The 14,273-nt window shown below is 43.7% G+C and overlaps 1 protein-coding gene across 2 annotated transcripts; it reads left to right on the top strand.

The window, feature by feature from the left end:
• The first annotated feature begins 13 nt into the window (after positions 1-13).
• LOC134426689 (acyl-coenzyme A synthetase ACSM3, mitochondrial-like) lies at positions 14-14,066 on the top strand. 2 transcript variants are annotated; one of them, XM_063171907.1, is made up of 14 exons: positions 14-166; positions 5,941-6,206; positions 6,987-7,197; positions 7,628-7,835; positions 8,238-8,381; positions 8,794-8,950; positions 9,405-9,484; positions 10,177-10,300; positions 11,023-11,103; positions 11,229-11,330; positions 12,237-12,364; positions 12,464-12,563; positions 13,160-13,279; positions 13,675-14,066. In XM_063171907.1, exons 2-14 carry the CDS (start codon positions 6,006-6,008, stop codon positions 13,759-13,761), a joined length of 1,743 nt encoding a protein of 580 aa, XP_063027977.1. In that variant the 5' UTR covers positions 14-166; positions 5,941-6,005; the 3' UTR covers positions 13,762-14,066. The 2 variants fall into 2 exon arrangements, with proteins under 2 accessions (XP_063027977.1, XP_063027976.1); XM_063171906.1 differs by having other exon boundaries at positions 21-232.
• The last annotated feature ends 207 nt before the right edge of the window (positions 14,067-14,273 follow it).

The following is a 14,273-nucleotide window of genomic DNA, read 5'->3' as shown; positions in this document are numbered from 1 at the left end:
TTCTGCTGCTTGGTCTGTTTTGTGCCACATTCTGTTCTCATTATTTCCGAAGAAGTGAAGTCAGAGGGGTTTCACTCCAAAACCTTTATGAAGGAGTTTCCAGGTTTCACATCTCCAGGGAACAGCTGATCTTACAGTGCCTCTTATGGGAAACATGTCCTAGCAGGTGAGTGAAATGAATGAAGAGGATCTCCCCCTGCAGCTCCTGATCTCTCCTGTCCACAGCAGAAAGGTGAGGAAAATGTTATTTATCTGCACTCTTTGTCTTGATGATCACTGAGCAAAGCAAATGGTATTAAATCAGGAGTAATCATTTTTGAGTCTCACTCCTCATTCTGAGACCTTTGCCATTACTGAATCTTTTCCTCAGTTTGCTGTATTCATTTTCACCTCTACATTTGCAGGTGAGAAAGTGCTAAAAACTTGAAGGTTCTCACAGTATTCTTGGAGGATGTTTTTGTACAGCACTCGGGAATCTCAAACTGCAAATGTGTTTCATCTTGTCAGTCTTGAATATCATTTCCCTAAATATTCCTAAATATTTTATGTCCCTCCTCTTTCTCTCATAGGCTATTGTGTAGATTTTGTCATTCTAATGCTCTGGAATAGGCAAGTTACAGCTAAATCAGAGAATTAGAGCAGACTGAGAAAGGAGAAACATCTGCCTAAGTGATTAAGGATTGTTTACAAGTGTTTCTCTGCACAATGTCCAAGGATTGTGGAGAACACCATGAATTTCTGCTGCTTTTGACAAAATATCTCTCTGGGGGGGAAATCTGCATCCAGACTATTTTTGTTGGCAGACAGCACTGAAAAGATTAAGTTGTGTTAAGTTCTGGGTATTTGAACTCATTTGCCTGATGGGCAGAACAATAAGGTTAAATTAACCTGTATAAGGTTCTGCTAAGGAAAAAGGCAATACTTCCAATGTTAAATAAGTAACTTTTCTTGAGGAATCAAATGTCACCAATGCTGAAATCTGTGCATCAAAGATGTGAGAATAAACAGCTACAAGTGAAGACATGGGACAAGGGGTAAAAGACATAGGCAGGCCCATGATCTGTTTTTTTTTGGTTCCTGTGGGATTCCTAGAGATGAAATTTCCTTGTAGGAAATGTTTAATAACATCTTTTGCTGTTTCACCTTTGTGAGCAGAGGCAAAGATTGCTCCTGACAATCTTCTATGGAAACATGTATACATTTGAAGCAACCAAAAGACACATAATGGGTCACATGCTTTGCCAAATCTGTAAATTGTGAAGCCCTCTAGGATTTACTCCTGCCCCAAGAGACAGCAGAGAATATTTCTGGCAGTCAGGGCATGTAGTGACATCGTGTGTTAGTTTGTTTATTACCTTCTGTTAGGAATCCTGGCAAAGAAGAATGAGAATTTACATACATGACAAAATAGGGATGCTGTTCCTGAGAAAGGATAAAGATTAAAGTTTTAAGCAAGGAGTATAACTGGTCATTAGTAACTGTCTCCAGGAATGAATTTTCAGCTCCCTCAACAATACCTGTAAAATTAGCAGAATCAGCTACCAAATTAAAAAGTCATGTAACAAAACAAACAACAGGACTAAATCTTAATGATCTTTATCAAATGTTTAACCTAATTAATGGTTTGTAACAGTCTGAGAGAGAATTTTAAGTCCCAAATATTTCTAGGGTGATGTTTGCTGTGTCTTTTCCTCTGTAATGGTCAGTCCAGCTTGTTGGGTGGCTGTGATGGTGACTTTCAAAGTTGAATGTAAAATGGATCATTTTTAGCTGCAATAAGTATATTATCCATATAATGATAAAAAACTGCTTGTGGATGATTCTGGTGAAGGGCTGCCAAAACTTTACCTTTATGCATTTAGGCTTAGGCTTACTAGGCTTTTGCTTTATATCTACGAAGTCTGGAGCAGGTGTGTTACCATTAGGGATTTGCATGAGTGCCTTCCTTGCTGCATTTTTAATATCATCAGGCACTGGCTTTGGGAGGTTTGCAGCCTAATCTTGGGGCTGGGTATGAGCTCCCTCCCCAGCTGAGTGTTCTAGTGTTAGCATTGCCTGTGCCTGGTCCTCAGCACTGTAAAGCAACAACTGATTCAACATGCAACAATTGGTGTAACAATCTCTTCCACCCCCTTTCCCACAGGGTGAATCCAGCCGGAGACAGCAGCACAGTCATCACGTGCTGTATGTCATGAGGGGTTAAAAGATATGCAGTGAAAATAGCTTGCATTCGACTGCTGAAGAAAGGAGAAGCCTGTCCATAGCTTTCGGCAGCCTTACAGTCTTTGTATTTCCCTGTAGGCTCGAGGTTCCCATCTAGGACCAGCTCTTCCCCTTCTGTTCTTTACCATACTAGTCTGGCTCTTCTGCCACGGATCAGTGGAATCACTGGCTCTAGAAGGGATTAGGTTTTCCTCTGAGGAGGGCGGAGGATGCAAGCACAGTGTTGTTATTGCTGGAAGGGTAAAAGCAGAGCTGGTGCTCTGGCGCAGGCACAGCCATGGGGACATTGGCACGGCCATGTTGGAGAGCAGCGCGTCGGGGAGCACGGTGGGCGTGGCTCTGGCTGCCCGGGAGGGGCGTGGCCCGGGGCATGCTGGGAGTTGTAGTCAGGAGCGGTGGGGTGCAGTTGAAGGGGGACCGTTGAGGCAGCATGGTGCCTCTGGTGGCATAGACGTTAGCAGGGTGGTTAGCAGGTAATACAACACGATATTCAGATGGACAGGAGAGAGGCTGGGGTGGTGAGGAGCAGGAAAGGCAGGGGAGATCCGAGAGGGATCCCAAGCAGAGGACGCAGAAGGGAATGCAGGGTAGCTGAGTTGTAGGGGGCTGAGTGAATGTGTATCTGGGGGCCTGAGTTAACTTATGTATTGTATGTATGGCAGTTGAAGATCTCTCTATTGTATTAGTGACCCCGCCCTGGTTCTAGTCATTGTAAATGGGCTGCAGCTGTGATGTCCTTGATTGGGCAGCAGCTGTAGCCCATGGAGGTAACTGAGATAAAAGGGGGCGGGGTGGTCAGGGAGAGCCGGGGAGAGGAGCCCTGACCGAGCGAGAAGCAGCAACACCACTGCTGGGAAGATCTGCCGTGAGAAGACCATCGAGAGAAGGTACGAGGCTCAGGAAATATAATTGTACAGCAATGTAAATGCAACATTCTGGTGACCCCGACGTGATTCGAACATGCAGCCAAGGAAAGAAGGTATGGAATCCCCCGGACAGCTGCGAGCTGTGGCAGCCGGAGAGCTGGAACAGAAGATAGGACAGCAGAGAGCTGGGACTCCAGAAGAAAGGACAGCTGAGAGCTGGGACAGAAGATAGGACAGCTGCGAGCTGTGGCAGCCAGAGAGCTGGGACAGAAGAAAGGACAGCAGAGAGCTGGGACTCGAGAAGTAAAGACAGCTGCGAGCTGTGGCAGCCAGAGAGCTGGGACAGAAGATAGGACAGCTGCGAGCTGAGACTCCAGAAGAAAGGACAGCCGAGAGCTGGGACTGTAAAGTATGTATTCAGGACAGCTGAGAGCTGGGACTCTAAAATATAGAACATCTAGGGATTTGTGTGTGTGTTTAAAGACAGCTGCGAGCTGTAGCAGCTTGAGAGCTAAAATAAATATGTGTATTGTAGTTATAAAGTTGCTAGAAGTAAAGAGAAAAAAAAAAGAAAAAAAAAGAAAAAAAGTAAAAAAAAAGAAAAAAAAGAAAAAAAAAAAGAAAAAAAAGAAAAAAAAAAAGAAAAAAAGGGAAAAAAAAGGGGAATATGTATGAGCTGTAGCAGCCAGAGAGCTGGGACTAGACAGCTGCGAGCTGTGGCAGCCTGAGAGCTGGAACAGAAGATAGGACAGCTGAGAGCTGGCAGCCTGAGAGCTGGAACAGAAGAAAAGACAGCTGCGAGCTGTGGCAGCCTGGGAGCTGGGACAGATATACATATTGTAATTGTAAAGTAAGTAAAAGTAAAGGGGGAAATGTAGGGGGCTGAGTGAATGTGTATCTGGGGGCCTGAGTTAACTTATGTATTGTATGTATGGCAGTTGAAGATCTCTCTATTGTATTAGTGACCCCGCCCTGGTTCTAGTCATTGTAAATGGGCTGCAGCTGTGATGTCCTTGATTGGGCAGCAGCTGTAGCCCATGGAGGTAACTGAGATAAAAGGGGGCGGGGTGGTCAGGGAGAGCCGGGGAGAGGAGCCCTGACCGAGCGAGAAGCAGCAACACCACTGCTGGGAAGATCTGCCGTGAGAAGACCATCGAGAGAAGGTACGAGGCTCAGGAAATATAATTGTACAGCAATGTAAATGCAACACTGAGTAACTTGTGTCGAGTTCCATTCTAGGGCAGTCTGCGGGAGGACGGGGGAAGGAACACGAAGGGGCAGGGGTTGCGATTTGCACTGCTTCTGTGTCTGGGACAGGTTGCACCCTGGCCTTCCATCCCCAGGGTGAGGGAGTTAAAAGCAGTCTCGGTTTGGGAAGGGATCCTGCACAGTGAAGTGGCCCCGGACCCCCCGGATTCCTGCCACACCAGCAAGGCCAGGGCGGGGCCGAGCGCCGGCAGTCGCTGCTCTTTGGCTTTGAGCGTTCTGAGAATCACACAGAAAGCAGGCACACCACGAGACGGTCCCCCTCGGTAGCTAGGTCATAAAGCGTGACGCCCACAAAATTCCAAAATCCCACAGAGAAGATTCCACAGTCCGTGCCGTGTTGTGCAGCGCCGCACGGGGCCGAGCCGGGGCTGCAGCCGGTGAGGCACGAGCGGCCGGGCTGGGCAGGGCCCTGTGGGCGGGTGAGAGCAGGGCCCTGGCTGCGGCAGAGCCTGGCACAGCGCTACTGGCTACAGTTGCCAGGAAGTTCCGAAACACCCAATTTAGGGGGTTTTAACTCGTGATTATTGGCCTTTCTTCTGTGGACCGCCAAGAAAAATTTAGAGTTATTGTATTTGTCCCTGTCTATTCTTGACAGTTTCATTCCCATAATAACCGGGATTAGGTGGGGTATGCCCACCGGGTTGGTCTAGGAGCAGCAGGAATAAGTGTCTCTTTTCTCTACTTACCTGCTTTTTCTGGCAGGCATCCAAAAGATCTGACTCTGAGGGTTGCTTGTAACCATGTCAGGCCTGCTGATTTAATCCACAGCAGAGAAAATAAAAGGTCCTTATGACTGGTAAAACCCAGTGAAATCAAACAGAAGATCCCTCGATTTGAGGTCCCTGTTTGGGCGCCAGTCATTGTAGTTTTCACTTGCGGCAACCCGTAGTTCAACTTGGCCAGGGAAACCGACAAAAAAAGGGATGGGAATTATGGTCTTGCCCAAAAAAACTCCCCCCAAAAAAAACTTTATTGGTAAAATAACAAACATGGAAACTGCAGAGTCTGGGGACATGATCCAAAGATGTGGGGGAGGGGATGTGGCAAATATTACAAGGTATAGGGATTTTCTAAGGACAAGGATCCAGTCAGGAATGTGAACTCAGAACATGACCTTATTTGTAAAAGGTACTGAAACAACTGAGAACAAGAACCAGAAACCTGATCAAATATAGGATAGATCTGTTAACATATTGGTTCCCATGACCCCACTCTTCTTGCTATGAGAAGTTTTTTCAGTGTCCCGTTTCCCATGGCCTCAGGCTGATGCCCCCTGCCTATGCTACTGAGGTTAAGCCACCATTTATTCCAGCTGGATGAGATTCCACTGTTGTTCTTTCTGTTGCAGGATTCATAGCAACAACTCCGCTAATTTTATTAAACTCAAGGTGACTGTGCTTATTCCTTCTATATACCATAATGTTAAATATTCACGTCACAAAAATACAGGTAACATGATATAAAATGAGGATGTGTGTAAGCAACCTATTTATTCAAGATGGTTTGCGTTCCTTTATCCGACATCGTACATGGGACAGCCTCCAATAACTGGATTCGCTTAATGTCTTTTCTTTCATTCCAGGTGACTGATTCCTTAGATGTACACCTGATTCCTTCTCCTCATCATCTGATAAAACATCATTTATCATGAGGACATTTCTTAAATCCTGGATTCCTCAGTGTTTGTGGATTCTCAGGTCACCTTCCAGAACATTCCATGGAAACAACCGGCTTCTTACATCTTCGATAGTTTCCCATTTTGAATCTATAATCAAGGGTGAAAAGGAAGTGCCAGAATATTTCAACTTTGCAAGTGATGTCTTAGATAAGTGGACACAACTGGAAAAGGTAGTATTTGTCTTTTATTTTATAGACATTGAATTGTAGTTTAACCCCAGCTGTCAACTGAGAACCACAGAGCCTCTGGATCTCACACTCACACATCCACACACATCCAGCGGGATGGGGAGGAGAAACAGGAGGAAAAAAGGTAAAACCCATGAGTTGAGAAAGAACCGTTTAAGAATTGAAATATAATAATAATAATCATCATATTAGTAGCAGTAGTAGCTCACTGTCCACTGGTTGATGCCCAGCCCATCCCCAAACACCTCCCAGCAAACTTCCTCCCAGGTTGTAAACTGAGCAGGACCTCCTGTGATGTGGAATATCCCTTCAGGCAGTTGAGGTCAGCTGTCCTGTCCACGATCTCTCCCAGCTTCTTCTGCAGCTCTTTGTTGGCAGAGTGTGGGAAACTGGAAAGTCCTTGACTTACAGTAAGCACTGCTTAGCAACAACTAAAGCATCAGTGTGTTATCAATACTGCACTGATCCTAAATTCATAAACCACACACTTTACCACGACATAGTAAGGGAATTGATTTCATTCCAGACTAAATGAGGAGACAGTGGAAAGAATGTCAGATGATACAAATCCATTTTCCTCATGGGTACTAGGCAGTATCGGCTGCAGAGTGGAAAGCATTATTTTATTTTGGTTATCAGAAATACAGGTGTCACCCTAAGAGAGTGATTGCCAGAGATGGTTTGCTTAGTTAAGTGTTATTTTGTATTAAAGTGAAACCTTTTAAAGTTTTTCTTCTTATTATGTCTTCTTATGTTTTGAAGGCGGGAAAAAAACCAGCAAATCCAGCTTTTTGGTGGGTCAATGATAAGGGAGAGGAGGTGAAGTGGAGCTTTGAGGAGTTGGGCTCTCTGTCCAAGAAGGCAGCCAATGTCCTTTCTGAGGCCTGTGGTTTGGGGAGAGGAGACAGAATTGTGGCAATTCTGCCTCGTGTTCCTGAGTGGTGGCTCCTGAACGTGGCCTGCATGCGAGCAGGTGAGTGACTCACGGACTCGGTGGCTGCAGACAGAAAGCAAACAGAGCCTACAAGCCATCTATTAGATGAGGGTGAAGAAAATACAAACAGGAATATTCTGTTGGGGCCTCTACAGCTGCTCTTTTGGCTAGAGGGAGAATTGGCTGCACCCACACAGGAAGCACTGACATGGTCCAGTCAAAATCAGTGAATTCAGCCAGTGAGGGCTGAATGGCTGCAACCAAAGGCCACACTGGGCCACATACATTGGAAGGGAGCTGAATTTATCATGGAAGAACTTGGAGTCATTAATAATTCAATAGATCTATTTTGCTCTGCTTTTAAACTGATAAACATCCATGATGGATAAAATCAGCATCAACAGAGAGACATAATCAAGGCATTTTGGGAAATGCTGAGTTTTCTCAATTGCCTCTTGCTTTTTTCCAGGAATTGTCCTTTTTCCAGGAACAACCCAACTAACTGCCAAAGACATCTTATACCGACTCCAGACTTCAAAGGCCAAGTGCATTGTTACCAATGATGCCCTGGCACCTGCAGTGGAATCTGTCCTGTCTGACACCCAGTTCCTGAAAACCAAACTCATTGTAGGCCAGGGGAGCAGGGATGGGTGGCTGAACTTCAAAGAACTCCTTGCGTGAGTATCCAGCTCTTTTCTTTCCAGTTCTTTGAGGTTTTGGGAGCTGTATCATTCATGTGACATTGCTGAGGTGTGGGGGTAATTTTCAAAATATGAATGAGTTACATTTCTGTCAACTTGCAGCACTGTGATTACACTGCATTAAGTACATATTCATGCAACCCAGGTTTTGGGACCCAAGTTCAGGTCCTTCAGCTTCTTCTTGCTCTTCGCCCTTGTGATTCAGAGTATATGTGATAGGCAAAATGTGTTCTCTGACTTTTCCCTGTGATATATAATGGATTTAGTAAGATCATATAATTTGAGGCAGCTTTCCTGTTGATCTCCTAAACATTAAAAATACTGCTTCCTTGGTGGAAAACTGCATGCAGTGACCAGAATACATAATTTCTTCTGAAGGGCTGCATCTGCTGAACATATATGTACGAAGACGAAGAGTAACGACCCAATGACTGTGTATTTTACCAGCGGAACTACAGGCTTCCCAAAAATGGTGCTGCATTCCTACTGCAGTTATGGCATTGGATTTGTAACCACTGGCAGGTATTACCTTGCAGTTCCACCCAGGGTCCTGATTAAGTGCTGTGATCAGCACTAAACTGAACACGAGACCATAACATTCCAGTAAATGTAGGCATTTCATCACTGTCGGATTTGCAGCTTCTTCATCTTTCCTCTCTCATGGTAAAACCCTTGTTATTAAAACCTTCTTGAAGGCCAAGGTGAGCTCATTATGTGCAGAGTTGTGTCACTTGCAGGGCTGAAAGCAGAAGAGCAATAAGGAGAGCATCCCTACAAGCACACCAGAGGAAGTCAAGTGCTCTCATGTTGTGTCAACCTTTCCTGAGAGCCAAAGCAACCTTGGGCTGTTTCATTATACCTTAAAAGTTAAATCTGTGGCTTGGTGCTGATTTGCTTTCCCTGAAAGTCTTTTTCATCTCTGCTTTTTCATTAGGCGTTGGCTAGGCTTGGGTCCTTCAGATATAATGTGGAATACCTCTGATACTGGCTGGGCAAAATCAGCCTACGGCTGTGTTTTTGCACCATGGATCTGTGGAGCCTGTGTCTTTATACACCATATGCCAGTGTTTAAACCAGAAATTATTGGAACTGTGAGTAATCCCCGCATCCCAAGCAATCCAAAGGTATCAGAATGCCTATTCCTCTTCCCAGCTCTTTTTCAAAACCACTCAGCTGGATGATTCCCCTCAACACTGGCCTCTTGTGTGGGGCAGAAACCTTGACTTTCCCAAGAATACTGGAAAAGTTGTAGTAGTGTTCCCTATCTCAATTAGGCTTGAGCCTGGGACAAAGACACCTTGGAAACCCCCCCAAAAAACCCTTAACTGGAACTACTGCTCTCACTGGTCCTTCATTTACATGAGTGACTTCTGTTGAACAGAAAGTTCCATATTGTGCAGGAGTTGGACTGCCTGGTACAGTATTTTCATTGTTTTTATCTTGCAGACATTTGAGCATGTAAATGGTGTTAATCACCTGCACATTCACAAGGTCAGGCCCAGCATTACACTTTCTTTTCAGCACAATAATTTCCTATTTCTCTAGACTCTCTCAAAATATCCCATCACCACCTTCTGCACGGCTCCCACTGGGTTCCGCCTGCTGGTCCAACATGACATGAGCAGGTACAGCAGGGAAGGGAGGGAGGCTGGGGTACAATGCTGGGACACCTCTGCAGGCTTAGGTCCTTAGGTTCCTTAATTCTCTTTTACAGTTCAAGGAAACCTAATTAGCAAAGCTTGCTTGCTCTCAGTAAAGAACACTCTCTGTTTTCAAATGTGAGAAGAATTAGCCACACCATAGGCTACCTGGGCTTCAGGACTGGCTCTTTGAATAGACAGCACAGAGGAAACAAAGGAGATTTTTTTTTTAAGCTGTCACTTCCTCTGAATTTAGGCTTCACAGTTCAATTGAAGTCAAGGTTTTGGGCAGCATTGGATCAGGGAGTTACTGGTGCACCATGGAGCTGTTCTCACATGCTTGAGAATGAAGGGAGCAGTTAGAGGAGTTCCACCTGCTGAGAGTTACTTGGCAGCTGTTCTTCCTGACTTGTTACTCTGTAAAATACCCAGCTTGTGAGAAGTGGTTTGCAAGGGGTTTTCACATCTTGGTAAGGTACTCATTCTTGTCACATAGGTCTTTCATCCTACCAAAAGCCAGTCCAGGTTTTAGCAGAGAGCTCAGGCTCTGTCATCCTATTCTGCCTTTCCTTCAGTCTTAGGTGTACTTGGAAAGCCGAGGAAGTCTGTTTAGTTAAGGTTGCTCACTGCTCATTTTAGGAGTTAAGAGAATTATTTCATTTGCTCTTCCTCACAAGGTACAAGCTCCTGAGTCTGAAGCACTGTGTAACTGCAGGGGAAGCTCTCAATCCTGAAGTGTTTTCCCAGTGGAAAGCCCAGACAGGGGTGGATATCTATGAAGGATATGGCCAGAGTGAAACAGTACGTTTGCATTAATTCTTGTAGTATACCCATTCAAAGGTAAGACTACTAGAGCCATGGTGTCCTTGATAAATCAATGGAAAAGGTTAGAATCATTTACATGATTTAAAAAAAAAGACTTTGTATAATTATGATTATACAGTTCTAGAATCAGCAAGCTGCATATTCTCGATAGTTTAGACCCCTGCAAAAACGTTGCCAGAGACACTTCACATCAAATAAGTTGTAGGAGATCTCTTTCTCATCTTTACTTCAAAATAACCCCTGAACACATAATTTGCTCCAACTCTCAGTTTGGCCTGTCTGAGTTTTTAATGGCAAATATTAAACCAGCTCACATCCCAGACTTCTCTGTAAGTGAACATTAACAAAACTATTAAGAGCTAGATCTCAGGCTTTCTCTCATTTTGCCCTTGAAATGGTTCCAAATTAATTGTCCCAATATTGAAATAAGATCTGTAATAATAATCTGCTGTCCTGCAAAATAAAAGTCAAGAGTTTGCAGGACAATCCACTGGCTCAGACTCAACAGAACAAAGCTCTCACAGGTCTGACCTGAAATGCCTCTCAACCCCTCTGGTGTTCTCAAAAAACCACAGCGCTTTGGTCCCCATTTAGCCCTTGTCACACAAACTCATGGAAAGATGCCTAATGCAAGCAATAACAAAATTTACAAGATATTGCAACAATTTTAAAAAATATTTTAAAAATCTATTCTGCAGGTGGCACTCTGTGCCAATGTAAAAGGAATGAAAATTAAACCTGGCTCTTTGGGAAAACCCGTTCCCCCTTTTGATGTGCAGGTATGTGGCAGTTGTGGGTAGAAGAGTAAGGCAGTGCTGTGTCCCTTCTGTGGCCTGCACTGAGCTGCAGCAGATGTTCCTGTGAGCTGATCAAAGCAGCCCTGCTGTGTGTGTCCTTTCTGCAGATCGTAGATGAGCAAGGGGCTGTGGTGCCTCAGGGAGAAGAGGGCACCATTGCTGTCCGGGTGAAGCCCAAACGGCCCTTCTGTCTGTTCTCCGAGTACTTGGTGAGCCTGACTTGCTGTGCCTGTGTCTGCTCAGGCACCCAGGAGACACCCAGGGCAGAGGTCTGCCAGGAGCAGAACTCCATGCAGAATTCTCAGAAAGTCTCCCTGGGTTACGTGAGGACTTTGAGCCTGATCAGTGTGTGGTGATGCTGAGGGGCAGGACATTCTTAAGAAAGCATAGACCCAGGCAAACTTAAAGACATTCTCCCCTGCAACTGAACTCTCATAATGAATAAGCTATCTATGTTTTTAATCCTTTTCTGAACCCACATAATATTTGGATATTTGTAGCATACTCAAGTAACAACTTGTAAAATGTAATTGCTCACTAAGGGACAAGAAACTTCTACAAGACCAATACTATAGCTTCTGGTTTTCATTCTGTCTTCTGTTGTCAAAGTGTTTTCTTGTGTAACCAAGAGGTTACACTGGATGTAGAGGTCCTATAGGTCAATGCAAACAATGAAGTTTCCCTGCAGGTGACCTCATTTCAGTTTTGATCCTGTCAGTTAAGGGTAAATAGTTTATTTTGACATGAGATTATTGTGGCAACCTCTTCCAATGATAAATCATCTCCCTGAACAGAGTGGGTTACACATTTTTGTGGGTCACACATTTGCTTTGATGGATGGGCATTTTGATAGAGCACAACTTTTCTCTCTAGAACAGAAATCTCTACATACATTCTTTAGTGTGTAGTGCTCTTTTCCACCTGCCACACACTTCAGGCACCAAACTGCTAATCAACATGGCTTTTTAGTTGAAAACATGACACAGTACTGAACACACTTATTTTGAGAACAACTGAAAAAATTATTTTTGTCATTTTTTGCATCACTGCTAAGGAAATGCATTATGTTTCAGTAATAATCAGGTACCTTTTCTGAAATATTTGATTGTTGCCAGGATAATCCAGAGAAAACTGCTGCCACTCTGTGTGGAGATTTTTATCTCACTGGAGACAGAGGCTTTATGGATGAAGAGGGATATATCTGGTTTGTTGGAAGAGCTGACGATATCATTAACTCTGCTGGGTAAGGCATCTCCTGTTAGATCTGCCTGATGAAATGCAGCCTGGCAAGGCCAAGGACTGGTCCCTGCTGCTGGGCTGAGCTGTCTCTGTGCTCCCCCAGGTACCGCATTGGCCCCTTTGAGGTGGAGAGTGCATTGATAGAGCACCCAGCAGTGGTGGAGGCGGCTGTGGTCAGCAGTCCCGACCCAGTGCGAGGGGAGGTAAAGCAAAATAGGGAAAAAATATCCTTAAAAGAAATACCCTTTCTACTAAGTATCAACTTCCTTATAAGTACCAGGCTTCCCAGGAATTCAAACTGTTGAATATTTTAAAAATAGGCTAATTTTTTTTTAATCCATATCTTAATCAAACTTTCAATATCAGAATTATTTCTTTGTTTGCCATTTTTATGTGGAAAAATATTTTAGCTTTCCAGACTAATTAAGACATGTTTTTGTCTAAGCAATGAAATTTTGATTATTTCTTGTTTTGTCACTTAGTGCAGTGTAGCAGTGACATCCAGAGTGCTTCATTTTTGTTTTACATTTTCAACTTTGCAACATTTCTTTGAGCAACAGAGTCAAGATTTTCATCTTAATTAGGATATAACGTAATGGGAAATAAGAAAAAAATCCCCTGCTCCAGAATTGGTCCTTCATAGCACAGCATTCTCTAGTAATCAGCTAATGAAAAGGGAAAACAAAGACAAAGATCAAATTTTGGCATTCTGAATTTTGACATTCACTTTTCAAAACAAATGTATTCCCTTATTGCCACCTCTGGAAGTTAATGGAACCCTTTCATTTTTGTGGCACAGGTGGTCAAAGCTTTTGTTGTTTTAGCTCCTCTCTATGAATCACATGATCAAAAAAAATTAGCTGATGAGCTTCAACAACATGTCAAGAAGGTGACTGCACCATACAAGTATCCAAGGAAGGTAAGTACAGCCCTAAAAGACAGGTTCTCTCATTGTACCTGAAACTGAGCATTTGTTTTCCCACCTCAGCTCTTTTCAACACCTTTCTGACAAACACTCCAACCAGAGTTAGATAAAATAAAGTAGATGACAGGGTCTGCTGCAGCTGCAGCCTTGGGTTGGCTGTGTGAGCTCGAATGCACCCAGGGGGAGGCAATGGTTGTGAAATTTTACTTCATGATGCCCAGTCTTTCTTTCATGGAGTACTGGGCTTTTCACAGCAGCTCAAATGGGCAAGGCATTCAGTCAGCATTTCATGCTGACTCTGCAGCTTCCCATCCTTTTATCCCCAACCATAATGAAAATGTGTCTTTCCTTCAGCTGGGAATTTAAACTGATGTATTTTTGCCTTTCAGGTGGAGTTTGTTAAGGAGCTGCCAAAGACAGTCACTGGGAAAATCCAGAGAAATGTTCTAAGGAGCAAAGAGTGGGGAAAAGCATAAAAAGAGCAAGAGTGATCTGGAAAACAAGGAGAGAAATATTCTATTACCTGTACCAACCATAAGACATAAAACATGGCAAATGTTTATGACCTAGAACACGGGAAAACAAGGAGAGAAATATTCTATTACCTGTACCAACCATAAGACATCAAACATGGCACATGTTTATGACCTAGAACATGTGGAAACATTGCAAGAAACAAACTGTGGAAGAAAAAGTAGACAATACTCAAACAAAGTGTAACTACAACTCTTAGAGACATAAAATTAAAAGAGAAGTTAATAAAAACAATCTTTGTCCTGTGGTGGCTATCAGCAGCACATTTATATATTCTTGTCAATAACTGCCACTGCACCATTCTCAAAGACTTTCAGTGTGGAAGGGAAAATGCATCTCTTTTTAATGCTTCTCTTCATCATGATGAAATTGTGATGTACTTAAATGGTTAAAGTTGAGGCAAAAGAAGACCCAAAATGCTCTAGGTTAAGGTGCAAATGACACACAAATAACA

This window comes from Melospiza melodia, chromosome 18 (assembly GCF_035770615.1).
Source record: "Melospiza melodia melodia isolate bMelMel2 chromosome 18, bMelMel2.pri, whole genome shotgun sequence".
In the NCBI taxonomy this organism is placed as follows: Eukaryota; Metazoa; Chordata; class Aves; order Passeriformes; family Passerellidae; genus Melospiza; species Melospiza melodia.
This window is presented reverse-complemented; position numbering and strand designations above follow the sequence as displayed.

Bases quoted from the DNA above. Each gene is read 5' to 3' on its own strand.
- LOC134426689 (XM_063171907.1), top strand. From the start codon at position 6,006: ATGAGGACATTTCTTAAATCCTGGATTCCTCAGTGTTTGTGGATTCTC. The intron at 8,951-9,404 runs GTGAGTAATCCC...CTATTTCTCTAG, and splicing joins AACCAGAAATTATTGGAACT to ACTCTCTCAAAATATCCCAT. The intron at 11,104-11,228 runs GTATGTGGCAGT...TCCTTTCTGCAG, and splicing joins TTCCCCCTTTTGATGTGCAG to ATCGTAGATGAGCAAGGGGC.